Below are 25,483 nucleotides of genomic sequence, written 5' to 3'. Positions count from 1 at the left end.
CATCCAAATAACTTACATGGTTTTACAGCAGAAACACCGAGCACCAGCTTTTAACATCCATAGTAGTAACCTGGCCGATATTTCTAGCATGTGATTGGAATCACTATTAAGATGCCTTATTGCTGCTTGGAGAAGACAGCACAGAGGCACCATGGCTATGGAATGAAGGGTATAAAGCTGACTCTTGAGCTTGAGCCTCTTGTGTCCTGCAGAGAGCTCAAGGACAAGGTGTAATTTCACTTAAACATCAGAGGGGCACAGGCTGCAATAATTGATACCCTTGAGGTGGTGGTAAAAGTGTGCAATGAACACTGCTGTAAATTGCAGAAATGCAGCTTTCTTGTGGTCTCCTTCACAACTGGTTTGACTTTAAATAAAAACAAAACAGAGAGCAATGAGCTTATTTGCTAATATAAAGAAGTGCTTAATACCACTGAGGAGAATGATTTCAGGTCACATGCGAGCATCTCTTTACAACATATTTCAATATAGTGTAAGTAGCAGCCCGGATGGAAGCTCCTTGCAACATATTTTCATTTTTCCATCATAAAACAAATGGTAGGATAACTTAGAATTTCATTCAACATTTTAAACCCTTTGTAACATGCATTGTTTTGTAATTGCAGAAAAGACATTACAGCATAGTATTTCATTCCTCAGGGAGTTCATCTCTTCACTTTACTGTCAAAGTACCACAAGACATCCAGATTAATGGATCTGTTGGTAACAAGTACAAAACTGATGATCTGATGTTGAATGAATTATTAAATATTTCCAATATATGGAAGTTCTCCGTCTACAAGTCTGCAAAAATGATAAAAATTCATGTCAGATTCCTGAGGGCATTACGTGTATATCCTACTGGCACCTTCTGTAGAACAAGTTGATTTATTTTGTGAGGCGACTGCTTGTCTCAACGTAAAGGTAAAATAAATGTATATCATTTAAAAGTAACACGTACCCTTACCCTTCCATTTTTGTCATGTCCACAGAGAAATTACAGTATGATGTTCAGCATTAGCCACCTGGTGGGACCCCTAGACTCCCTGGCTCCTTCTTGCACTCTTTGATCGCAGCTTACCTGCTGGTCTGAAGGATAGAATTTGCTTCACTGTTGAAATGACAATCACTGAGCAGGTGGGCAGTCGTGGAGGAAAATGAAGACAGTCAAAAGAATGTGATGAAGCAACTATCAGTCAGCTTAAAAAAATGTTTAACGCCTGAGTTGAGGTAGTCTGCTGGACGGATCATCAACACATCAACTAGCCAGCTGAAACACTGCATTATATTGTATGGGTTACTATTTCACAGGTTTCTGAAGGAGTCTAACACTGCCATCAGCCTCTGAAAATAAACTTTAATCCTTAATGCGGCCTGTTTGCACTTGTACAAATGTGTAGGTGTTTACATGACATGCTGAACCCAAGTGTCCTCATCTCATTCCAAATAGTAAAAAAAAAATAAAATTCACAAACTTTTGAATATTGTTTGCTTTGTCTTAGGTTTTGGATATCATGTTTTTTGTTGTGAAGTTTCCAAGTTTTGTCTCCAGTTGAGGCAGGAAGGAGACAAAGTAGCCTATAGAACAAGAAAACAGAGGTTCTGGTGGGAAATGTGCAAAGTTGTACATGTTCTAAAAATAGGAATAAGGAATTTTACAGTTTATTTTGTACATTTCTAAGAATTTTTGCTAAATTTTGCTAAATGCATTCTAAAAACATATTTATCAATGTGGTAACTAATAAAAGTGGTGTTTTGAAGTCTCTAAACAAGAATTCCCAGGCTGTGTTACATTGACTTGGTGCTTGGAGCATAGCCCATAATTCCTGCATATTTCTTAGGGACCTAAACAGCAGTTGACACAGCTCCCCCTCTATTTTTTGACTCGCCAAGACCAAAGTTAAAAGGACATATCCAGCTGTTTTGGGACTGAGGGCTAATTTTTACCTGCCAGGCATGTTTTGTCAATAATTAGGACTCAGTAGCACAGTTCATCTCACCATATTCTGCTTATTTGGTCCACAAAACAAAGACAAAAACATATCCATGCTTGGCCGCCATAGATTTAGGAAGACATAGCATCTTTGAATGCATAGATTCTACCAGCACTGATGGTTTCAACCAGGACTATGACCCTGAAAGAGCCAAGGAGCTGGACTGCCTGTGCACCCAGTAGATGCCTTGCTGTTACAGGTCTGTTCCTTGTGGCTTTCCACATTTTGTTTGAAGTTGGTCTTTTACTGCTGGTTCATACTCAGGGCGCTAATGAGCTCTTCCACGTCTCAACAGAAAATGCATGAGGGGTGGAGTTAGGTCTACGTGCCGCTCAGTGGCCAATGGAAAGGCCCCAGTGCTAATAGTAGTTTATATGAACAGTTAGGTTGTGCAGCAGATTAGACCAGGTCTGGGGAGATGCAACAGCAGGTGAGCAGGTTCAGTTTTCCTTTTCACTCTGGTAGTCATGTAAAGTATAAAAGTAGAGTTTTTCAAATAAGACAACCTTTGCTTTGGATTGTTTGTACTGAATTTTCATCACATTTTCTGCAAATGTCCGAACAAAGGATTAAAATTGGTAAATAAATATCCAACAGCTACTATAATGAAGGGTGCTTCCAACATGCATTATATATACTTGTATAATCAGACAGAGTAAAATGTAAAAAGTAAAATGATCAGGGCTTTGTGTAATATTGTAATTGCAGATATCAAGGATGATCTCCCAGGTGTCCCTGTTGAGGGCGCTATGCTACCTGCTGTTAATGACAGGTTTGTCCAAATACATGGAATTATTCGTACTTCCTGTGACATTTATTTAGGAATTCAGAACCTTACCTTACAGTTCACATAGTCACGAGTTGAATGCTGTCTTTAATTGCTGTGCAGTGCTTTGCAGAATGTAGCATTAACATTGTTTGGAGTCAGTGTCTAATATATTCTCTGCCTGCCTCCAGGTTTGCTAGAAGCAACATCTCTGACGAAAGTAAAGAATCCTGGAGGTATTTTGTCTGCCACCGTGTTGCAGACTGCTATTTCTACATGCCACTGCCAATCTTAAAAAAAAATATATATATATAAAAATAAAGAAAAATTTAAATTGTGCCACAGTTGTTTTTCCCCACATTTTTATTTTCTGATTCTGTGTTCTTCAACAGGGAGTCAAATCAGCATTGACTCTGCTCAGGCACACGATTTCTTGACCAACTCTCGACCTAAGAGGAACACTGACCCGAAGTGGTACCGGGGAAGTCCTGATTTTCAGTCCTACTACCGCTTCTACAACAGCATTGGACACATTGAAGGAGTAAGCTGTGGTTGATTGGACTTTCTTACATATGTTGTTCAACTTGGATTTTACTGTTTGACTGAAAACGTTTTTCCTCTCTCATATGTTACTGTGTCTCTCAATCAGATCTATGAGATTGACAGGATCAGGATGTTGTATCAGCAGATGCGTCACTTGGAGCTGACCTATGGCCCAGATGCTTCCAGTTACCAAAATGTCATGGGTGTGCTGACCACCACCGCAGCACCAACTACAACCACTCAGCCGCCTCCACCTCCCACCACCCCTGCTCCTACACCAGACCCTCTGGAGAATGCTCAGAGGATCTATCTGTGTCATCCCAAAGATCCACTGTGCAAACCTCAGATAGTCTACTTGCCAACAGGGGCTGTTCCAGTACTGTGTGATCCACGACACAACCCCTCCTGCAGGCCCAAAACAGAGGAGGAGATAAAAGCTGCTGCTCCTGCCCCACCACCCCCAGCCCCTCCAGCTCCCAAAAAGTCTGTCCAGCCTCCCCCTCCTGCTATCACTATTAAAGGTATGGAGTATGACTGTGACCCATACTGGGACCCTGACTGCCTCATTGATCACCCTCCACGCCCTATCCAAGAAACAGCTGCACCAGAGGCGCCTGCTGAAGAGAAAGTGGTGAAAGAGGAGGTAGTAAAAGCAGAGGAAAGCATCCCTGCAGCTCCAGCCACCCAGAAACCCCTCCATCCCTATTTTGACCCTTATGATTTCAAACGTGACCTCTATGATCCCTTTCGTTATGCCAATCCAGCTCCCGAACAGTAAGTGCTTAAGAAATGAGAGCCTTCTGTGCAGAGTAGGACTATGAAATTGCATCAAAAACCAAGGCAGGACTGTGAGCAGCCACATATTAAAAATGAAACAGGAAAAATCAAATTAAGCGAATCATCATATGTTTTACATGGCAGATAAAAAAAACCATGGTTTCATGGTCTTTGTTTTCCCACATAACAAACCTTGCTTTGCTGTTCATTTGCCCAGGTGTTCATAAAAATGCACAATAAACTTTTGTATGGGATAAAAATTAATAAAAATTGATTATGGTAATAAATGTGTTTGATTTTATATTTCATTTTCGTGTATTGTTCTGTGATATTTGCAGAGCAATGGCGGACTCAGGTTTCTCTCCACTGGGCCTCTGTATAGGCATTTATGCTCATCTACTTGGTGCCACCTAAAAGGGCACTTGGTACTTTTCCACATGGAGGCACCAGCGTTGCATGTTTGGGGAAAAAAAAAATGCTTTCTTTTCATGCTGCCACTAGATGTTTTTAGCTTTAACAGCTGCAGGTAGTGGTAAAGTGATTTTTCATCCTCATGTGATCAGAAAATCAGTTTGTATTCTGTTCAGTTCAGAAAACTGAACAGAATACAAAGAAGCTAAAATTGACACCACCTCGATCAACTAATACTATATATCTACATTTCTCTCCTGACAAACATAGATTTCTATATATTTTTTTATTATTATTATTATTTTGTCATACTGTCAATTTTGCTTGACTGAGCCTACCTCTTACACCACTCTTATCAACAACAAACCCGCTATACACTGACAAATTCTCCATTAAAATGAAATTTCTGCCGTTGTGGTAGCCACTGGGGGGCGGTAATACTCAGCTTTAGCAGCTGGTACACCTAACCGCCGAGGAAGAAGGATACAGCCAAGTAAACTACAGTCTCTTCCAACATCATCAGTCTCCACCATCATCACTCCTATTGACACTTAGCGCATAAGAAACTGGATTCCATTATCATCAGTCTGCTAAAGTGTAACATCTGATATCAGGTATTTTACTATGCCTTCACAACTGCGTTGCTTTCACATGTGTCAGGAAGCGGGGCATTAAAGTAGAAAGGCTAGGGCGTTGGTTTGCGATGCTACCGTTAGTCGCTCATTATAACAGCAGGCCTGCCGGGTGCCATGGAGATTAGCATGCTAACACAGCTAAGCTATCTGACAGTGTAGCCGTTAATGAGATTATATAAATGTTTGTCATATCCTTCACCCAGCAGAAAACCTTTATGAGGCGAACAGTCAACCAAATTAGCGACTTGTAATGAAGAAACATACGATGAAGTGGACGCAATAGCTCATTTTGATTTCAATCTGCAGTTAATATGACAGTGGGTGGAGGGGTGTTGGAGCATCTCGCTTGTCCAACTGTTATGGACTCTTACGACACAAATTTAAAAGGATTAAGACCTGAAAATCACTATTTTGTAGCTACGGTGCGTGTGTGTGCACACAACAAGCTAAATTAGATCGTTTATTAAAACGCTTCTAGTTCTGAATTAACAGCTATATGTACAAGAGTGACAGTCAGGATAATAAATAAAAAATATTTATTTTTAGGATAAAGAAAATAAGAGATGGAGTCATACTTACTTAGATAATAGCTTATATTTAGTTTGTATATGTTTGGAATAATAAACAGTTAGTAATTCATGGCTAGCGGCGACCTTAATAAGGGAAGGGATAAAGAGGATATTGTCATCAACAGCTGGTTGGTGTTCACATGTTAGCAGGATGACAGGCCCAGGGGTACGTCTAATGCTGTGCAGCCACTGGTCCTAACACCACAGTCTGGATATTGCAGCACTGATAGGTGAGGTTTGTGTACTGGAAAAGTCACCAGGAAAATAACATCTTCCCTAATAACAGAAAGACATTTTCTGTTGCTGTGCAGAATTCCTGATGCTTATTGAATAAACTTGCATGAGGACATCTGATGTTACCAACTCTAAAGCTTTAACTTTGATCCCATTTCCCTGCTTTTTCAAATGCAAAGGCTGAGGTTCATTAATAGATGAGTAATTTGACTCAAAATTGGCTACTATTTTGAAACTTGATTATGTGTTTGGCAGTTGAGGACTTTTTATTGTCCTCAATAATATTAAACTGAATATTGTTATGTTTCGAGCTGTTAATTGGACAAAACAAGAAATGTGTGTTTTGGAGCTTCAGAAATTTGTGCTGGGTGTTTTTCACATTTTATGCACCTTCTTGAAGGCCAAACAATTAATTTATAAGAAAACAATTGTCACAACTGAACTGAATTGAAGTAACTGTTAAAAATTCAAAGGGAAAAAAGCAAGAACAAGGAGTGAAGTAATTCTTGGAGAGTGTGTTCATTGTCCTGTAACATCTTCATGCAGTATGTCCGACAAAAGTGAGCTGAAGGCTGAACTGGAGAGGAAGAAACAACGAATCGCTCAGATTCGAGAGGAGAAGAAGAGAAAAGAAGAGGAGAAGAAGAAGAAGGATGTAAGTTCAACACATCCAATTTCACATCTGACTGACAGATAACCTGGCGGGCTGTTGTTTTGTTTTTAGCTTGTCCTGTGCTCTGTAGGGAGACTCAAAGCGTGGAGTTGATGTGGGCGGCGGGTCTTCTGTTGGTCACGAAGACTCCGACCTGGAGAGGAAGAGGAGGGAAGCGGAGGCTCTGCTGCAGAGTGTTGGCATTACCCCTGACATTCCCCATGGTAAACACACGATGCCAGCATGCTTCTATTTTTACTGCACACCCTCACTTATGTCCCATCACTTTCTGATCTTTTGCCTGATGGATTTGCAGTGTATAGAAATGTCACTCCTAACTTTGCTGACTTAATTCTGGTCACTGCCATCCACCCACCCACCTCACACAATATCTGAACATTTTATATAACTGTTGTGCATGACGCCTAAACCTGCCTGCCATTTATTTTCATTCTCTCTTCTCTCCCCTTTGTCTGTCTTTTGTGTTTTGCCCTCCTTAATGCATGCAAACTCATTCACTCACTCATTGATGCACTTCTTTCATACCTCACTTCCTCCCTCACATTCTCACTGACTTTCTCCCTCACTCACTCACTCAACCAACCAACCATTCATCAACTGACACACTCACGAACACACACGCACTCACAGCTCAGCCCCTGAGGGTAGTAACAGAAGATACATGTCTGTTTCACTACCTAGTCCCTGCCCCCATGTCTCCCTCCAACAAATCAGTGGGCAGCGATGCAGGAAGCCAAGATTCTGGGGATGGAAACGCAGGACCAAGGTCTGTGTCTGTGTGTGTGTGTGTGTGTGTGTGTGTGTGTGTGTGTGTGTGTGTGTGTGTGTGTGTGTGTGTGAGAGAGAGAGAGAGAGAGAGAGAGATGGGGATTGGTTGTTTTAGATCATTTTTATGTAATTTTTGGTTGTACCTGCATGGCCAAATGTGTGTGTGTGTGTGTATTAACATGGTAAATATACTTGATGAAATCTGACTTGTTTCCTCTTTGCCTTTTCACCGGCACGCTGGCGTTTCTGAATTAACACGCACTCCTTTTTTCTTCTTCTCTTTCTGTCATTCCTCCTCTCCGTTTCCTGTCTTTTCCACCTTTAATGGCTCACCTTCGGTCCGTCTTCTGTGTTCGGTTTCATCCTCTTGTTTTCCTCTTCCTTTCTGTCCTGTCCTGTCTTTCTCTTACTAACACCGTCTGGTGGTTTGGCTGTGTAAGGACATTGCATTGGGATCCTGACCCCTCTACTCTGCAACTCCACTCCGACTCTGAACTCATGGGGTACTGCTCCTCCTCCTCTCCTTCTCTCCAGCTTTATTCAGTTTTTGTTTCATCTTAGATTTGTCTAAATGTGTTAGTATTATGTGTGTATACCATTATTCATGTCTCTATATGTAAAGTTTGTATTCAGTTCTGGATTGTATTACAAATCTGTGTGTGTGTGTGTGCTTATTTACACCATGGTATGTGTGTAGACGTGGAGCTGTGAGGCTGGGCATGTCCAAAGTGACCCAAGTGGACTTCATCCCGAAGGAAATGGTGTCCTACTCCAAAGAAACACAGACACCCACTGAGGCACTGACACACACCGATCAAAAAGCAGGTAAAACCAACACGGGTTTGCACAAGCTTTTACCTTGGTTGAATCAGAACTGAATAAAAGCCAAATCTGTGTGTGCGCGTTTCAGATGAGGAAGAGGATGAGGAGATAACTGCTCCCCCACCAGCAGAGGATGCTCGTGAGGAGAAGGATGAACAGGGTGAACAGCAGGAGGAGGGTAAGGACAGAAGTTTGTGTTATGGTTTGAGCTGGCTGTTCGAGGACTAGCTGTTAATTTGTGGATATAAAGATTTTGAGCAAATTTCAGTCTTTGCAGCTCTATGTTGTCCTTAAACAAGATTCTTTCTTGCATTTTTCCTCATCTCATATTGAATTATCTGTGCATAGACACTCCCAAAGAGCTGACAGAAGAAGAGAAGCTGCAGGTCCTGCACTCAGAGGAGTTCTTGACGTTTTTCGAGCGAGGCAGCAGAATTGTGGAGAGGGCTCTGGCTGAGCAGGTGGACGTGTGCTTCGACTACAGCGGCAGAGATCTCGAGGATAAAGAGGGGTGAGGCACATGAGAAAAGACTTAGTGTAAATGTTGTAGATAGAAGAAGCACATGCATGATAGGTTAATAATTTTTTTGCGTGGTGTCTTCCAGTGATTTGCAGGCAGGTGCAAAACTGGTTCTGAACAGACAATTTGCAGATGAGCGCTGGACCAAAAACAGGGTGGTCACCTGTCTCGACTGGTCACCTCAGGTGGGTCAGAACACTGACACAGCAGGCTTTAATTCTCTCCTGTCCAACCTTTACAGCCCTGGCAAAGTTGGACTGACAGAAAATAAATTGTAAATATTTTACAATTCTATTAAATATATTCATTTGTGACTCTCATATGCCTTACCTTGAGGCTTCTTCTCTGCATCTAAAACTGGCTGCCACGTTCTTCTCAGTATCCAGAGCTGCTGGTGGCCTCATATAACAATAACGAGGATGCTCCCCATGAGCCTGATGGAGTAGCACTGGTCTGGAACTTGAAGTACAAGAAGAACACACCCGAGTACATTTTCCACTGCCAGGTGAGGAAAGTATTAACGTGCAATTGTCCAGCAAACCACTGCCATAACAGACATTCTTTTAAGCTCAATACAACCACACATTAGGAAAATGTAGACATAATTAAAATGTATTATTTTCTTTCTTCAGTCAGAGGTGATGTCAGCCGGCTTTGCAAAGTTTCATCCCAACCTGGTGGTGGGTGGGACATACTCTGGACAGATTGTCTTGTGGGACAACAGGAGCAACAAGCGCACCCCAGTTCAGAGAACACCCCTGTCTGCCGCTGCACACACAGTAATGCACCAGATCTCACACACACACACCTTCATTTCTAGACACACAGCGTTTTCTCTATTTTCTCTCTGCATCTTGTTGTCTAACTCCCCTGTCTGTGCTCTTCTGCTGTGTTCAGCACCCAGTCTACTGTGTGAACGTGGTAGGAACCCAAAACGCTAACAACCTGATCAGCATTTCCACTGATGGTAAAATGTGCTCCTGGAGCCTCGACATGCTCTCCCAGCCACAGGTAAGTTGAACTTGCACAGATGATATACAAATATTGTGTCATTAATATCAGTTGCTCTGAGTCTGAGGCTGTGGTCCCTTTTCGCAGGACAGTCTGGAGCTGGTATTCAAACAGAGCAAAGCAGTGGCTGTCACCTCCATGGCCTTTCCTCTGGGCGACGTGAACAACTTTGTGGTGGGAAGCGAGGACGGCTCTGTCTACACAGCCTGTCGCCACGGGAGGTGAGGGCTCTTATTCTCTGTCCTTGATTGACACCAAATGTCTTCCTAAGCACCGATTTTTATTTGATTTAAAACCAGGGTGTGATATCAACACTGTGACTTTCAACAAATACTAAGAAAGTCTTTTGGGGAAAGGAGGGTAATTATTCGACGTCTTCACAGATGTTTTCATGTGTGTGTTACAGTAAGGCGGGTATCACTGAGGTGTTTGAGGGCCATCATGGTCCTGTGACCGGGCTGAGCTGTCACAGTGCTGGAGGACCTGTTGATTTTTCTCATCTCTTCATCTCATCCTCTTTTGACTGGACTGTCAAACTCTGGAGCACCAAAGTGAGACATTCACAGTCACAATTAGATTCACTATTAACACATTTGTTTTTTTTTTTTTTAAAAAAAAAAACATTTAATCATTTTTTGTCTCCCTTCTTCTTCTACACAGAGTACCCGTCCTTTGTACTCGTTCGAGGACAGTTGTGACTATGTCTATGATGCGATGTGGTCTCCAACGCACCCTGCTCTGTTTGCTTGTGTGGACCTCGCTGGACGCTTGGACCTTTGGAACCTCAACAATGATACAGAAGTATGTGCACACACCTTAACATCATTCTTTAGGAATATAATAGGAGTCTGTCAAACTGTAATAAATTTCTGCCTTCCAGCAGGTTTAAAGCTCACTAAATACTTTTGTTTATTTAATCTGTAAAATACATACTCCGTGGAACCATATGAGAGCGGGATCAATCCTCTAGTCCAGTGATCCCCAACCAGTTGTGCTGCAGGGGGCCATCTGGCTTCACTCGCTCTGGGCAGGCGGTGGTGGGTGGAGCAGCCAACTGAACCAAATATTTTTGCCCAGCGGCACACTGTGCGATCTTTCTAATGTGAAAGATGTGCCACAGCTCAAAAAGGGACTGCTCTAGTCTAACCCAGGAAGAAAGTGAAAAAGTGTAATTACCAGAATGTCACAAATGAATCACAAAATTATTCCAAAGCCACGTGAGCATGTGGTTATCTTTGAATGGGAACCCTGCTGACCATCTGTCAGTCTTTGTAAGCTGATGTCTGTCTTTTTTCTTTTAGGTTCCCACTGCCAGTGTGTATGTGGAGGGGGCTTCAGCATTAAACCGAGTGAGATGGGCTCACTCTGGCAAGGAGATTGCCACTGGGGACTCAGAGGGACAGGTGCAGGTCTACGATGTAGGGGAGGTGAGATGTCAACCCATACGTTACTGTGATGTTTTGGTTATTTCTGTGTGGGATTTACCGTCCCTCGGTGATACCACTGAAAATAAAAGATATTGGTTCTGATACTCATGCTCTCAGGTTTGCTGTCCTTTGTCTTTCTGCAGCAAATCTGCGTGCCCAAGGCTGATGAGTGGACACGCTTTGTCAGGACGCTGGCTGAGATCAACGAGAACCGAGATGAAGCTGAGGAACTGGCCAACGTCTGATGTTCCAAACCACACACTGACAGCCGCTCGTAAATTCCTCTCCAGCACACTACACACTTATAGCACACTACACAACACTGGCTTCCACCTTTTCCACCTACTACAGCATGAGTTGGCCTGAGGAGATGTGCAGAGCTAGAAGGGATAGAAAAGACAGATTTAGACAAGTTTTAGATGTGGTTTTTTTTTGTTTTGGTTTTTTTTTTTATAAGTGTCTGGAAGAGTCTTAGAGTGTATTAGTAGGAACAATGAATGTCAGGTGTAGCAGTAGTACAGAAGCGAAGCTGCAGTTGAGTGGTTGAACGTTCAACCGACAGAGGAGTAGATGGATGTGATTTTCTGCATAGATGCGTCTGTCCACTCTAAACTTCTATAGCTTTGATAACATCCTCAGGGCCCCGAGAAACTGCTCTTCTCCTGAGGCCTCAACCAACTCAGTTGTTTTTTTAAAATATGCAAACCTTTGTACTTGCACCTTTTTATTACCATTTGAGTGTTTATACATGTTTTAATATTTTCCTGGCACGCTTGTGCGCATGGCTGACAAAGTGAGAGAGAGAGAACAGAGAGAGAAAAATGAAAATCTGACATTTCACTATTAGATCCTGTTTATCCTCAGCAGCAATTGAATTGATGACTAAAACAAGCATGCTTACACATGCTCACTGGCCTGTTCAGAAGTGTGTCATTCTTACATTTTAACCACTATTATATTTAATATTTATTCTGGTGGTTGCACTTATTTAAATATTTTTGTGTATTGTTTAAAAACGATGCTGCTTTGTAATAAGAGCTTGAGTAGTACATTCCTCAAATTAGCAGTATAAGCTTTTTACCAGGCAAACTTACTAAAATTGCTTTGAATTTATTGACACTAGTACAGTTAAAATGCTTTTTCTGTACCAAAGGTTATTGTTTTATACTCTGTACCTGTGTAATGAATAGTAGAAAACAGTTTGAGCTGACTTATCCTCTCAAAGAGGATCTAAATAAACTACATGAAGGAAAGAAGATGTGTAAAGCTAAGGTTAGAAACTAATTTTTACCACACAACATATGTTGTTTTTCATTAGATTGCTTATCCATCCAGTTTTTCATTCCTTCCAGGATGCAATCCAGCCTCATCAGGCTGGTAAAAAAAAATGGATTGAAACCCTTTTTTCCCCCCTCTTGAAATGTTTAAAATAAGCTTGAAAAAAATGCACTGTAGCAACCACATTTGATATAACATGAACAGTATTCTGCAGACTTATACTGTATTGTTCCCTGTTCCTCACACAGTCAGTGGTTGCACTTTTCCATTGGAATAAAACTCAAGACATCTTGTTAAAATTAAAACCATATGGATGATTTATTTCAATAAAATACAATGACTCAGTTCAGTTACATTTAATTTATTAATACCTAATTCTCTGCTCATGATTCTTGTTTTATCAAGAAAACACTTAATTGTAATGTTCTGTACATCAGTCAGAGAGATTCTCAGAGACAGGACCAAAGGCCCCACAATGCTGTCACATTACAGATGCTGTGTAATGATACTGACTGAATGTTACAGAGCTCTGTCTTGTAACATCTTAACTGCTTCCTGTCAACATGCTGTGTGAGGACCAATTGAAGGTGATGCCCCACACACTGCGCTGACCAATCTTATATGTTCTATCCCATTCATCCAGTAAGAAGTCCTACTCACTCTGAGTATCAGACAGAAACCAAAATAAAATCATTCAGCTACTCATGAAAGAGAGAGAAAGAAAGGAGTGCCCAAAGCTCCATTTTATACAAATGCTGAAGAGAAAAACACAAAAGATGGAGATGTCAGGAGCGTACAGCCACAGAAGATACAACACAGTCAGCACTCTGGTCCCGTCGCTGTCTGCTCGGTTACATCCGCAGCTGCAGCCAGCTCTCCGTCTCCACCACCGGCTGGGGACCAGCGGAGCACACCCTCACCCTGGGGAGGCTAACGGACTGGTGTTGTTCATCTCTAAGTTAACAGCCCATATTTGCGGGGTGTGTTTTAACTGTATCTATCTAAGTGTCTGGCTCCTGGTAGAGGAGAGGGATGGCAAATTGATATGGAGATTCAGACCTCTATGAGGCCTGAGCCGGCGTGGCAGTGACTGGCTCTGAGTGATGTATGGAAACCACGCCGGAGGACTTGAATTTGGGAAGGTGGAGGCCAAATTTGTTCTCCACCCCAGCAAAGGTGGCTGCGGCCAGACGGAAGCCTCCAACATGGTCCGCGTTAATGGGAGGAAGCTCTGAGATGCGGGATTTCGGGGTGGGCTCAGATCCTGCCGGACGACTGTAGAAAAGGAGGATGGGAGTGATCATTACACAAACGTATAGAAATGTATGGAATCAAGTGGGTGTACTGAGTCAAAGTACAGAATGAAAAACAAACTTACTGTCCTCCAAAGTCAATGTAGAACCACCTCTGTAAGAGCTCATAAGTCACCAGAGTCACGCCAAACTGGGGAGAAGACCGGCACATACGAGCTGCAGAAAAGAGAGGAGAGATGCAATTGAACACGGTGTATGTGCAAAAACAATCAGAGTCACCATGTCTATGCATGCAGAGGACCACAAACACACACCTCCAGCTCCCTTCCACAAAGCCCTGAACCCTTCCTCTCTCAGAATCTTCCTGAAGCAATCAATGACTCCCGAGTAAGTGGTCTGTCCCGCCCTCGCTGCAACTTGCAGACGCGTCTTGATGACATCGGCAGGCGTCACAAGGGAGGCTGCAGGTATACCTGAGAAACAGAGTGACAAAGAAGTCAGAAGATGCATGTTACTTCAAACCCTGGAAAGACTGGGTCTCCATGACTTGAGCGGAAGTAATAATTCAGCAAGCATTGATAGCAACCGATAGTTTATTTAATAGCAATTGATGAGTCAGCTTGCAGCTATGGCATTAGTTGAATGTTATGCATTTCTCTTTATGCAGGTTTCATACAGTGCAGGCAAGTTGTAGGTTCATGTTCTGAATGAACACTGACCGACAGATTCTTCTGTTCTCGTAATAAGCTGAGGTTACCTGCAATCGCTCCAGCAGTCAGAAGCTGCAAAGGCCCCACCCTGCCTTGTTCATCAGCCAGGTGGGCCTTGAGGTGGGCATACGCGGGAAAATAGATAGCTGAGAAGGGAATGTCTCTCAGGAAACACGCTTTAGCGCCCTAGACAGATGCACAAGTAGCAGACAAATATGTGAGATTGTGGATGGGAGAAGACTGTGAAAATTAGTGAGACAAAGAGGAAGAGTGGATAAATACTCATGCAAGTCGTGATTCAGAGGTCCGTGGTACGTTAAAAGACAAATTACCTTGTAGAGGCCGAAGAAGCCCAGGTCACGGACCACGCTGAGCGCGCTCACTCGAGGTCCAGTGGTGATCTCACCTGCCACCTGCAGGCGAATCTTCACAATCTCCAGAGGGTTGGTAAAAATCACCTGAGAGCCTCCAGCCTGGACAAATGGAGAGAAGAGGACCTCATACATACATTTAAATGGAACACAGAAGAAGAAGAACACAAAAACTCACTGCTCCTGCATTTCACATGTATGCAGCAAGGGGATGGGAGTCAAGTCTTGCTCATGTATCAAAAGTAAAACAAAAAGTAAAGTAAATCCTGAACGTTCATTTACTTTGCCATTTCCTTGGATGGTAAGGTGTGCTGGGCCAATGTGTGTAAGGATGAACAACGCTATCAAAAACAAAAACAGAGGGAAAAAAAACAAAAAAACATGTTGCATTGGACAATGATAATTCAACTGTGGATGCAATTCAGTGTTGCAATCCACTGTTAGTAATGTCATTTGGAACTCTGCAAGCAAGTTAATACAACAAATGAGCTGACAGCATACATGAGTTGCTCCTTTAATGCCAACTAAGAAAGCCCTCACGCACGCACGCACGCACGCACACACACACACCCTTGGGTAACTGACTGCATTTTTTTATCTCGTGTTCCTTTATGAAACGGTGTTTGAGACCTGGTACTTACACAGCCACCTGCGACAATCTCAGCAAATAAAGGAATTGTGTCATCTTTTGTGGTGAACTTGTCTCGTACAAAGTCATTCACCTGTGGAACACAAAGCAGGCATGAGACAAAAGGCAATTCAGAGGGAGTAAATAAAAAACAAAAGTCAGTCACTGTCGTCTCATTTTCATTTGCTCTAAATTTGTAAATACGATTTCTTTCATCCTATAAACTTTTACGCAGATTCTAATCTTATTCTTACTGCACTTTTTGTCTTGTGGAACCCTTTGGTTTCATTTACTTTGAATTGATTTTGCATTATTAAGTGTTGTGTATAATTTTGTAGACATGCAGCAAACCGGTGAGCTCCTATAAAGTAAATCATTAATAGCAGCATAACAAGAGAACACACACAGCGAGTGTGGAGTGAAGGTGAGGGGAGCTACTCACTGTGAGTTTGATAGCCTTCTCAGGTGCCACACCTATAAGCTGAGGAACGAGACCTGTGGGGCATTCATTTAATAGTGTTACCAAGCAAACAGGAACAAGAGAGACATGAGGACAAAAACATGAAGGGGCAACCAACTAACACAGCGTGACAGGAGAGAAAGGACAGATCATAAACAACAGTGGTATCTTGCAATCTTGCTGTTATAGTACAAAGACAGATGCTGCATCACTTCAGCAAGAAAAACAGAAACTGATCTGAAGTCAGTTCGTCAATTCCTTTGAACTGATTTAACAAATCAAGTTGAGGTATTCTTTTTCCCCAAATACTCTTAGATTTAGAATATTGTGTGTATAATGTGTCTGTCTTTGGTGAGAAAGAACTAGACACCTAAGATAAAATACCTTAACAGAGCTTATTTATACTTCCCATTTAAAAACAGGGCAGCCCCACACCAGTTGGTTACATGCTGAGGCATTTTCAACATTTTTTGGGGGGAAATGAATGAATGGTGTGGTGAGACAGGACACTTAAACACCAAAACACCAGAGTAGTGACCGACCACCTGAGAGCTCTACCATTTTTGGCCTACCTCGATAGAAGCCAAAGAAGCCCTCGTAGCGAAGCACCTTCTTAGCACAGTCAAAGCTGTTCTTGTACATCAGCTCTCCAACAAAGGACCCTGTGGACCTCTGGTTCTGCATACGAGTCTTCACCAAGTCGATGGGGTACACAGCCGTCGCTCCAGTAGCTACGTGAACACACACAAACTCACACTAAATATTATCCCTCAGATTAGTTGTGTCAGATGCTTCTAAGTGTCGCTGGCCACAGGAAAACTCACCTCCAGCAATGGAACCCAGGGTGAACCTGTAGGCTGACTCTGCTGCTTGGAGCCATATAGGCCTGGAACCGTCTCCGTGGGCCTGATGGGAAATCACATATGGGACTATGGTGAATTTATATGGAGGAAAATTTCTGTTTGTGATTCCATCATTGTGAATTGTTCTTGTTTATCACTACAAATGTTGCTTTGATGGTATGAGTATACAGTATGTGATGCATTATGGTTACTGTTGTGATGAATGAAGAGTAGCACACACAGACTGCCACAAATGTCCTACCTGTTTTTGGCTTTCAACCAGGTGGTAGGGCAGGCATCCTTCCTCCAATGGAGCTATCCTCTCAATGTCTGTGAGATTCAGGCGCCTGATACACAGATGTTTATTTAGCTGTGATTTACATCACCATCCCACAGTTCATATCAATCATATCAAGTACATATAAGTAAAGTTCAGATGTTTAAATGTGGGAATTTAGGGATTTTGACCAGGCTGACTCTAACACAGACTTTAAACGAGTACGAGAGAGGGAGCGTTTACCCAGAGGGAGAGTGCAGGCCAGACAACTGGTACAGGATGTCAATTTCCATGGGAGTGATCTGACCAAACTTGTTGGCAGCATGAACAAACTCTTCTGCAGAAACAGAGACAGGAGAAAACTTTCTAATTTCTAATAGCACGGCCATTCTCGATACGCATATTTTTATTTCAGCTGCCAGGCAAAGATAAGATAACATCAGATTGCGGACCTTTGGTCACAAGCGTGTCCTTCCGCGTGCCAGCCAGCGTGCTGTATATCTTGCGTATCAGCTCCATGTTGTTCAGGAGGGAGTTGAAGGCATTGAAGTAAGAGAAGCTGACCATATGAGAGGTGCTGCCACCTGCAGCCTTGTAGAAGAAAGGCAGAGGATGTCAGTTAATTAATTATTGACAACCCTGTATTTTTTTAATATTAATATATGAATTGTCTTGGAGAAAGTCATAAGCCATATAAAATTAGAAATGCACCAAGCCTAAGATGAAAATGGCTGGTATTATCAAGTAAAGCTAATAACCCCAGATGCTAAGCGCCTCACCACTTGCTGAGGGTCTACTTTTCATAAACCCACAGGTCGAAGGGGATTATATCGCCACTAGCCAGTGATCAAAACATTGAGAACTTTTTACATATTTGGAGGGAAATGAAAAATGTTTTGTCCCACTTAGACTAGGATTATTAACAGCTTGCTACTCCAAAAAGTGGAAACATTTTGCAGCCTTGTAAAAAGCGAAATGAGTGAGCTTCCAGCTATGATTAATTTAGAACAGTCAAAGCTGTGATTCTGAAAATAACACTCATCCCACTGTCAGTCAGAACTAAATATTCTCTGTGGCCACAGTGACAACTTACACAAATTACTTTCAATAAGCTCGTCAGCATACACAAAACTCACCGAGACAAGGTTCTCCTCCACAAAGGGTGTGAGCATGTGGTGTCTGATGGTGGCCATAATATCACTGAAGTCCATGGCGGAGATGACACCATTCTTCTCTTTGTCCTTCTGGGCAAATGCCTGCCGTGCATGCTCCAACTGCAGCTCCTAAAAACAAAATGACACCACAAGGCTGAGTGTAAATATAGTGTAGTAAAGGACAACCTCATAAGACTGATCAGTGTGTGTACCTGCAGAAACTGGGTGAACTCGAGGTAGCTGAGGTGCTTCTTTCTGTCATGCCCAAAGTGCAGACGGATGAACTCACAGTCCCAGTTGAAGGGGATGTGGTGGTGCACTGTGGTCTGGCTGAAGATGTCCCGCACATTCTCTGCAGCCCAAATACACATATGTACACACTTAGAAAAAAAAAAGAATTAACTATCAATCTTGTGTGTGTGACATAAGAAAGAAAGCAAAAGTAGGAAGGAAAGAATAAACAGCGCATGAGAGCGATTACGTAAGTCCACCCATGTGTAATGACTTACACGAGGAGTAATCTGGTTAACAATGTCATATTAGGAAATTCTTTTCCACAGTGTACCACACGTAAACTGCTCTGATGACGCAGCACACAAACACATCAAGGGGTAGAGATGCACTGCAACTGAACTCGAGGATTTCCTTCAAAAACGCAGTTAAAAATATTTTGTGTACAGTGTTATATATATGCTGGCATGTTTTTGTGTTCACTGAAATCACACGTAAATATACAGAAAACACACTGGGCCGTACCGAAGGAAATGGCTCCAGTTCCAGTCTTGTCAAACAGCTGGAAGGCGACAATGAAGAGAGCGTCGGGTGCACACAACACCGATTCAAATGCAAGAAACTCCTGGAATGAGATCAGCCTGGGTGTATGTGTGGTATCAGAGAGAAAACACACACAAAGGGTACTTTGTTAAACACACCAAAGAGTTTGAAATGAAGGCAAGGTCAAATCATACAGTTCTGCTTAATTAAAAGAAATCACAAACACAAATGATAATTTCCTCTGCCTCTGGATGAGTTTTCACCATTTTTTCACATTTGGTATAACTGAAACAAATACTGTGATATGTTTTAATGTGAACTTAAAGGTCAGACAGCAAATGAAATTATCTACAGCTGACAGATTTTTAATTTCTGGGTGAAAAAGTACAGTTAACACTAATGTTTTCTGGACAAATCTGAGCAGTCACATGTTGCTGTGTAATGTGTGTACATATTACCTAATGAATCAAAAGTATGGGAAATGGGAGTCACTGGGAGTTTTATCTTATCTATGCCTATCTAGGCTATAATGACAAGTGCTGATCAGACATGGCTCAATAAACAGTTATGATAAGCTGTGAGCAAGTATATGTATACGTACCCATCCTTTGTGGTGTCAGCCACAGCAGCAATGAGCTGTACAGTTTTGGGGTTGTGGTGGATCTGCGTGTGTAGCCCTAGATACTTCTGGACAAAGTCTCCTGGGGTCATAAACCTCTCTCCATCCTTGTCCGCTACACTGGCATACTGAGGGGAGGCAACGGGAAAAATAACATCAACAACAGCTTCGTTAACCCAGAGCGACCCTGCTAAAGGCCTGTGTGGTCAGTGGTCAGAGACATGAGTGTGGAGCATGACAGGTACATGGCGTCCACAATTTCACAACTGCACGCTCATAAGGCAAACGCACAAGCACTGATGTTTTTGGCTCGAGCTTGTCAGCTATTTGACCTGACCTTTCCATATCAGTGTACCAACAACTGCTGGCCCACATGCCAATCACACACCGATCACACATGAACGCAATGGAGCAAGGTGAAGGTTAACCACATCCACTCTTACTCATGCTCACTCACACCCACTCACATCTCATGGTCATACACAGTAAAGTCTGCCTTTGTTTTTTTCTGACATGCACTGGCTTCACCCTGACTCCTTTTTTTCCCCCAATACATAACACAAGCACTAGCGTGACATAGTCCTCAGAAAGTCATTGCCTGTGTTGCACTGGAGACAGCAAAACAAAAACTGACAATTTCACCTCTGCAGGGACTTGGACCCCACAACCCAGATTAGACGTATGATGCTCTACTGAAAGACCTATCCAGACTTGACACTAGCAATATCATCTTCCTACATCCTTTCCAACATCCCTGAATATGTCATGACAATGATCACAAAAACAGAGACAGAGAAAAGGAGACGTTCCACACCTTTCTCGCAGTAGCAAATCAAAATAACCTCCCCACTCACAACAGCTGCTGCTAACTCAGCAAAAAACTACAATTACTTCAACTTATGTCAAATAAGACAATAATGTTAGGCTAACTGATGAATATGTTCACCAACAAACTAGTCAGTTACAGTCCTTTGTGCTTCCATGCAACAACAGCAGTCTGTACTGGACCTTTAAGTGCGGCTAATGCTGTAATTTAAACCTCATGACAAACTTACAGGCTCGTTCACCAAGTGAAGACAGTACTGGGTGAGCTCTACATACAGAGCCGTTTCACAAACACAAAACGGCGCACACACATTACCATATCTATGCGTAATGTGACACTGAGCAAATAAACATTTGAATCCGAGCTTGGGCGAAATCTGTGAAAACGTTACCTTCTGGAAAATTGCCTTCAGCTCACTCGGGTCCCCGCGTTTGGTAGATTGCACCTAAAACAGTAAAAACAGCATTATGACATTGCTCGACAATGTGATTATACAATACCATTACAGCTGCTGAAAAGGACAAGTTTTGCAGGCGGCGTACTTTGATACAACATGCAGCAACAAGCAAGCTACTTAGGGTTTATGTCTCCTTGAAACGTCTCAGCTGCTTTGAAGGAGAAACACAAACCGCTGCGACAGGCCTGGCACACGTTCAAAGCGACTACTCCCTGGCATATCATTCATCACATTGGGCAAGTCAGACAACTAGCTAAACAAACCAGCCAAGAAACCAAACCTCTATGTAAGCTCTAAGTAACGTTACAAATGGGTAGATGTAGGCTAGCAAGCACAAACCAAACACACAGGAAGAGGACACAAACCGTTGCAATGACATGTTAAGACTTAAATCAGCAATAAGCGAGAGGACTGATAAACCGATAAAGAGTCGGCTACTGTGAAACGACGCGACTTCGGCTAACGTTGGCGATTTTATCACCGCAGTACTAGCACTCCGATAGCTGTTTAGCATTATCTCGCTAACTTCGAGGTTGTGGATGTGTCATCAAGGCCAGCCGGGCGGCGGCTAGCTCAGTGATGCTACAACCTCAAAGTACACCGTATCACAGGCACCCTACCCGGACAGCACCAGAGAGTCTAGCTCTTAGAAATCCTACACAAGAAAACGAGCAGAAGACATGCAGACTTGTTAAACTAGAGGTTTGAAAAGCGCTAAGAGAGCGATGCCGAAGTCACCTTGACCGCCATGCTGGTTTGACGTCACGTACAGTGAGCGAGCAGGGCGCAGCTCACGCCATCGGACGTATAGTAGTCGGGACACGAAAATGAAAATTAAAGCAGCCAGCCAATACACGTGGCAATCAATTGTTCAACCAACTGATTTAACTCGTCAAATTATTTGAGAAGGATAATATCATTGATTCTGTTGTGATGAAATCAGTGTACACTCTACGTAAACGCGCGCGTGCACTCTCTCTCTCTCTCTCTCTCTCACGCACGCACACACACACACACACACACACACACACACAGAGGCGCTGCTACAGTATTGCCATTACTACAACTAGCGTACAACTGCTGCCACACACACCAGCGTACACAAACAAGGAAATGAGTGGGACGCGTGCACTTCTATAGGATTGTAAAGCAGCTGCAGTTAAACTTGGATAACTTAGTAAAATCCTGAACATGGACTGAAGTAAAAGGACATATCAAGACCTCGGTGCAGTAGTCTAGACTAGCTTGAGTGTGTGTGTGTGTGTGTGTCTGTGTGTTTGTGTGCGTGCGCGCACGGAAGGGTTATTTATTTATCGATTGATTTCTTTTATTATTTTTATTGTGTAAAGCACTTTGCTCTACATTATTCTTGTATGAAATGTGCTATACAAACAATGTTTGCCTGATAAGCCATAAACATTCATTGATAAATCTTTATATTTAAAGTTATAGTATTTATTAAATAAAAACGTAAATGGGCCTTCTTGTGGAGAATATTTTGACATGTCACTATAAGAAAAGCAGGGGTGCAAATACTATAATTGGATTATTTATAGCTGCTGTGCAGTAGTGAGTTAGGACGAGGCATACTGAAGATGAAGAAGGAGAAAGAGGAGGAAGGCTAATAAAACAGGAATGTCCATCAGCCGAACTGTCCAGGCCGAAATTATCATTAAATCTTGTGTCTCTAATTCACATAGCACAGTGCTAGAGTCGGCCTCAAGCTCAGAAGTATCTGCAATATCTGTTCATAGAAATGTTTTTCTGTTACTGTTTTTCAGTACATCGCTCGAACCTTAAAACTGATGACAAAAACAAAACAAAACAATAAAAACTCAGTGTTTTCAACATTAGTCTGTCTAATACTGACGGGTGACAGCTTATCTCACAAACCTCGGTGAGGTGTCCATATGAGATGTCAACAGTGTTTGTTTTTGCTGATAAGACAGTGGAGGTATCTCCACTACTTGTACTACAGCACTGGCAATAGCCTGCATTATGTAACAGTCAAGATCATGTCGTTTGGGGTCATGTCTGACATACAGGTGTTCAACATTTTGTTTGCTTTCAGAGCAAGTTCCTTCACCGGGCTTCAATGACAAAGTGGTCCCGTGCATTTCTTCATATTGCACATTTAAGCTACAGTACGACACCTGTCATGCTTTACTTGTGTAATCATACTGGCTGCTCATGAACGACAGCCTTCCTAGCAGTAACATCCACGTTAGTTTGTTGTTTATTTTCTGTTTTTTTTTTTTTTTTTTTTTTTTTTTTTTGGTTGTTGTTTTTTTTTTCACAAGATTCTGCGTGACCGCGCACAGCAGCTTAAAAGATAAAAGCAATAGTTTCCTTTGATCTTCTCAAAACACGCTGCAACGTCTGGCTTTGTCGCGCTGTGTCGTAGTGTGCCTCTATTACGTCACAGTCGAACGGTCTACAATAGGCACTGATGTTAAAAGGTAATCTCTACAATCACACGAACAGGCGACCGATTTTTTTCTCTCTGGATTCAGACAAATTCTTGTGGCATCATGTTAGCACTAGGCTTCGCTTTGGGTTATGTTGTCACTAAATCTGTCAGTAGACTCGAACGTTATTTCCAGTCAGGAAAGCACGAAGACGAACATAAAGAAATCCACCCCACACCCGCTAGGTCCACTTCACACGGATACCCTCCGTGTGATCCGTTAGATACAATACCAGAGGACAGCGCCACTGATTCACAAAGCCATGACTTACACTTTTTGACGCCAAATGCATCAACGTCCCCTGCTGAAGTGGACAAAGTCTTGGCAACAGAGCAGGGATCAATGACTGATTTTTTAGAAAACACCTGCCAGATGATTTGCAGGTTTCCAAATAGATTGTGTAATTGCTGGATGAATGCAACGCTACAAGCCACACTACACTTGTCAGTTATGCAGGAGTTAAAGTACAAACCCTCCGAAGGGTTTACCAAATTATCACCGACACCGGTATTCGCAAACTTGTTTTTAACAGCCCTCAAAAACCCAGGGAGGACTTTCGGACTGACAGAAATCTATGATGCTTTGGTAGACTTAAGTATTGAAGTACCGGAATTGCGTCTGTTCCAGACTAATGATACACTTGATTTATTAGACCCCTTATTAGACTGGTTCCAAAGCTGCGGGGTGAAAACAGCTATTGAGCTAACACAGAAAAGCAGGTGTGAAAGATGTGACATCACTACCTGGGACACCTCATACCTGGGTAATATTTATTATCTACAACCGTCGCATGCAGGCCAGGCCACCATTTGCTCTCTTTTCAAACAATCTTTCTGTCAAAGTGAAAGCAAATGTAGCACATGTGATGGCACCACCGAGTCGGAGCGTTTTTGGAACAGCCCTGACATCGTAACCGTGTGTTTACCGCGCTCACTTCCTAACGGAGGGGTAAACGAGGAGTCAGTGATTCCGTCCATGTTTCTGGACATCACCGTGGGAAACGACACACAGCTGTACAGGCTGGCCTCTGCCATCTGTTTCAGCGCAACCGCGATTCACATTTGGGCGTATTTGTTTTTTGATCATGTTACCATCAAGGCGGACGATCACGAGATATCAGTCGTACCAGGAGGCACACCAAAAGACATAAACGAAAAAGGGATACTCTTCCTCTACGAAAAGATGGTGTAGAGGACTCCAAGTTGTCAATTCCTTAACCAGTTTGCCACTTTTATCCAGCAGCGATCTAATCTAATCTGTCTGTAGAGTTTGCATTTTTCACATGTTTTTGGGGGTTTTCTCCGGGAGCTCCGGTTTATCCCACCAAAGCAGGTTAAGTGAATTTGAAAAAAAAAAAAACAATAAAAAAAACCCAATAAAATAGCATAAAACATTACAAACGTACAAAAAAAAAAGAATGTCATAGTAATATTTTTAACTGACAATGCAGGTGATGCATTGAGTGTTTGTGTGCAATAAAATAAAAAGACTTTACATTATTAAAAAAGAGAAAGGAGGAAAAAGGAAAGTACAATAATCTAATAATAAAACTCTAAACAAAGAGTTTAGCTGATAAAACATTGGTAGCATTTATTGCCTCATGTCATAGTGGGGAAAAGCACTAATAATGACTATCAGTAAACACTGATTACATAGATATTCTACCAACACCAGAGTGTTATGGATTCCCATTTCAGTTTCTTAGTCCTCTGATTAGATGCTACAAATGCCAGAGATATGGACACGTAGCGGCAGTTTGTAAGGGGAGCACAAAATAGAGGACTGTGGAGACAAAATGCAGGATAAATGTTGTAATCGTGGCAGCCAACACAGGGTGTATAACCTATGGCGGTCAGGAAGAGAACGGTAGCAATTCAGCTGCTGGAAGTGACCATCATCCCATATCGACTGAGGCTGGCTTGAGGGGAGATTGTAATTCTGTTCTACAAGCAGCGAAGCAGCTCGATTCAGAAGAAGGGAGCTAAGAACAAACAGAAGATTGTGCCACGGTGGACAAGTGAATGTGTTGAAGCAATTAAATCTCAAAATAAAGCTTTTAAAGCATTGAAAAGAAATCAAACTTTTCAAAATTTTATTGAATATAAGAGGGCGCAAGCCAAAGTGAGGAGAACTAAGAATTCAAAGAGAGACTCTGAGGAAATTTTGTAACTCAGTAGGGAAGGAGACAGAAAAAGATAAAGTTTGGAAGATGGTGA

General features: G+C 42.3%; 3 protein-coding genes across 9 annotated transcripts; 2 read left to right on the top strand and 1 right to left on the bottom strand.

Moving 5' to 3' along the window:
* Window positions 1–2,375: 2,375 nt before the first annotated feature.
* Window positions 2,376–4,357, top strand: and3 (actinodin3). The gene is made up of 5 exons (XM_046409146.1): window positions 2,376–2,424; window positions 2,703–2,766; window positions 2,952–2,996; window positions 3,153–3,301; window positions 3,410–4,357. Exons 1-5 carry the CDS (start codon window positions 2,413–2,415, stop codon window positions 4,079–4,081), a joined length of 942 nt encoding a protein of 313 aa, XP_046265102.1. The 5' UTR covers window positions 2,376–2,412; the 3' UTR covers window positions 4,082–4,357.
* Window positions 4,358–4,951: 594 nt separating this feature from the next.
* Window positions 4,952–12,771, top strand: LOC124069354 (dynein, cytoplasmic 1, intermediate chain 2a-like). 6 transcript variants are annotated; one of them, XM_046408448.1, is made up of 18 exons: window positions 4,952–5,105; window positions 5,821–5,925; window positions 6,476–6,584; window positions 6,673–6,805; window positions 7,233–7,368; window positions 7,811–7,873; window positions 8,068–8,195; window positions 8,281–8,370; window positions 8,541–8,703; window positions 8,798–8,897; window positions 9,092–9,217; window positions 9,345–9,491; window positions 9,610–9,723; window positions 9,811–9,944; window positions 10,130–10,274; window positions 10,384–10,524; window positions 11,025–11,150; window positions 11,294–12,771. In XM_046408448.1, exons 3-18 carry the CDS (start codon window positions 6,477–6,479, stop codon window positions 11,393–11,395), a joined length of 1,956 nt encoding a protein of 651 aa, XP_046264404.1. In that variant the 5' UTR covers window positions 4,952–5,105; window positions 5,821–5,925; window position 6,476; the 3' UTR covers window positions 11,396–12,771. The 6 variants fall into 6 exon arrangements, with proteins under 6 accessions (XP_046264404.1, XP_046264406.1, XP_046264403.1 ...); XM_046408449.1 differs by having other exon boundaries at window positions 4,956–5,105; window positions 5,843–5,925; XM_046408450.1 differs by lacking the exon at window positions 5,821–5,925 and having other exon boundaries at window positions 7,284–7,368.
* Window positions 12,722–21,713, bottom strand: LOC124069353 (calcium-binding mitochondrial carrier protein Aralar1-like). Of its 2 annotated transcripts, none has more exons than XM_046408444.1 (18): window positions 21,538–21,713; window positions 20,734–20,787; window positions 19,499–19,644; window positions 18,880–18,995; window positions 18,336–18,475; window positions 18,106–18,252; window positions 17,422–17,560; window positions 17,213–17,306; window positions 16,955–17,039; window positions 16,675–16,756; window positions 16,423–16,581; window positions 15,833–15,885; window positions 15,404–15,484; window positions 14,724–14,864; window positions 14,439–14,577; window positions 13,996–14,154; window positions 13,807–13,897; window positions 12,722–13,703 (listed from the first exon to the last, which is right to left on the bottom strand). In XM_046408444.1, the coding sequence occupies exons 1-18, from the start codon at window positions 21,547–21,549 to the stop codon at window positions 13,490–13,492; spliced, it is 2,052 nt and encodes a 683-aa protein (XP_046264400.1). In that variant the 5' UTR covers window positions 21,550–21,713; the 3' UTR covers window positions 12,722–13,489. The 2 variants fall into 2 exon arrangements, with proteins under 2 accessions (XP_046264400.1, XP_046264401.1); XM_046408445.1 differs by lacking the exon at window positions 21,538–21,713 and adding an exon at window positions 20,885–21,148.
* Between the last annotated feature and the right edge of the window lie 3,770 nt (window positions 21,714–25,483).

The sequence above is a fragment of the Scatophagus argus genome, chromosome 13 (genome assembly GCF_020382885.2).
Source record: "Scatophagus argus isolate fScaArg1 chromosome 13, fScaArg1.pri, whole genome shotgun sequence".
Lineage (NCBI taxonomy): Eukaryota > Metazoa > Chordata > Actinopteri > Scatophagidae > Scatophagus > Scatophagus argus.
The sequence above is the reverse complement of the archived record's forward strand: the minus strand, read 5'-3'. Positions and strand labels throughout refer to the sequence as shown.

What these genes read in the sequence shown, in the direction of transcription:
- and3 (XM_046409146.1), top strand. An exon ending in CTACCTGCTGTTAATGACAG is followed by an intron (nt 2,767 to 2,951) that starts GTTTGTCCAAAT and finishes GCCTGCCTCCAG; the next exon opens with GTTTGCTAGAAGCAACATCT. An exon ending in GCATTGGACACATTGAAGGA is followed by an intron (nt 3,302 to 3,409) that starts GTAAGCTGTGGT and finishes TCTCTCAATCAG; the next exon opens with ATCTATGAGATTGACAGGAT.
- LOC124069354 (XM_046408447.1), top strand. Translation starts at nt 6,477, where the DNA reads ATGTCCGACAAAAGTGAGCTGAAGGCTGAACTGGAGAGGAAGAAACAA. An exon ending in TCCGACTCTGAACTCATGGG is followed by an intron (nt 7,874 to 8,067) that starts GTACTGCTCCTC and finishes GTATGTGTGTAG; the next exon opens with ACGTGGAGCTGTGAGGCTGG. An exon ending in ACCTCAACAATGATACAGAA is followed by an intron (nt 10,525 to 11,024) that starts GTATGTGCACAC and finishes TTTTTCTTTTAG; the next exon opens with GTTCCCACTGCCAGTGTGTA.
- LOC124069353 (XM_046408444.1), bottom strand. An exon ending in TGAAGGCAATTTTCCAGAAG is followed by an intron (nt 19,645 to 20,733) that starts GTAACGTTTTCA and finishes GCCTCCCCTCAG; the next exon opens with TATGCCAGTGTAGCGGACAA. An exon ending in AGATTGTCGCAGGTGGCTGT is followed by an intron (nt 14,865 to 15,403) that starts GTAAGTACCAGG and finishes CCATTTGTCCAG; the next exon opens with GCTGGAGGCTCTCAGGTGAT.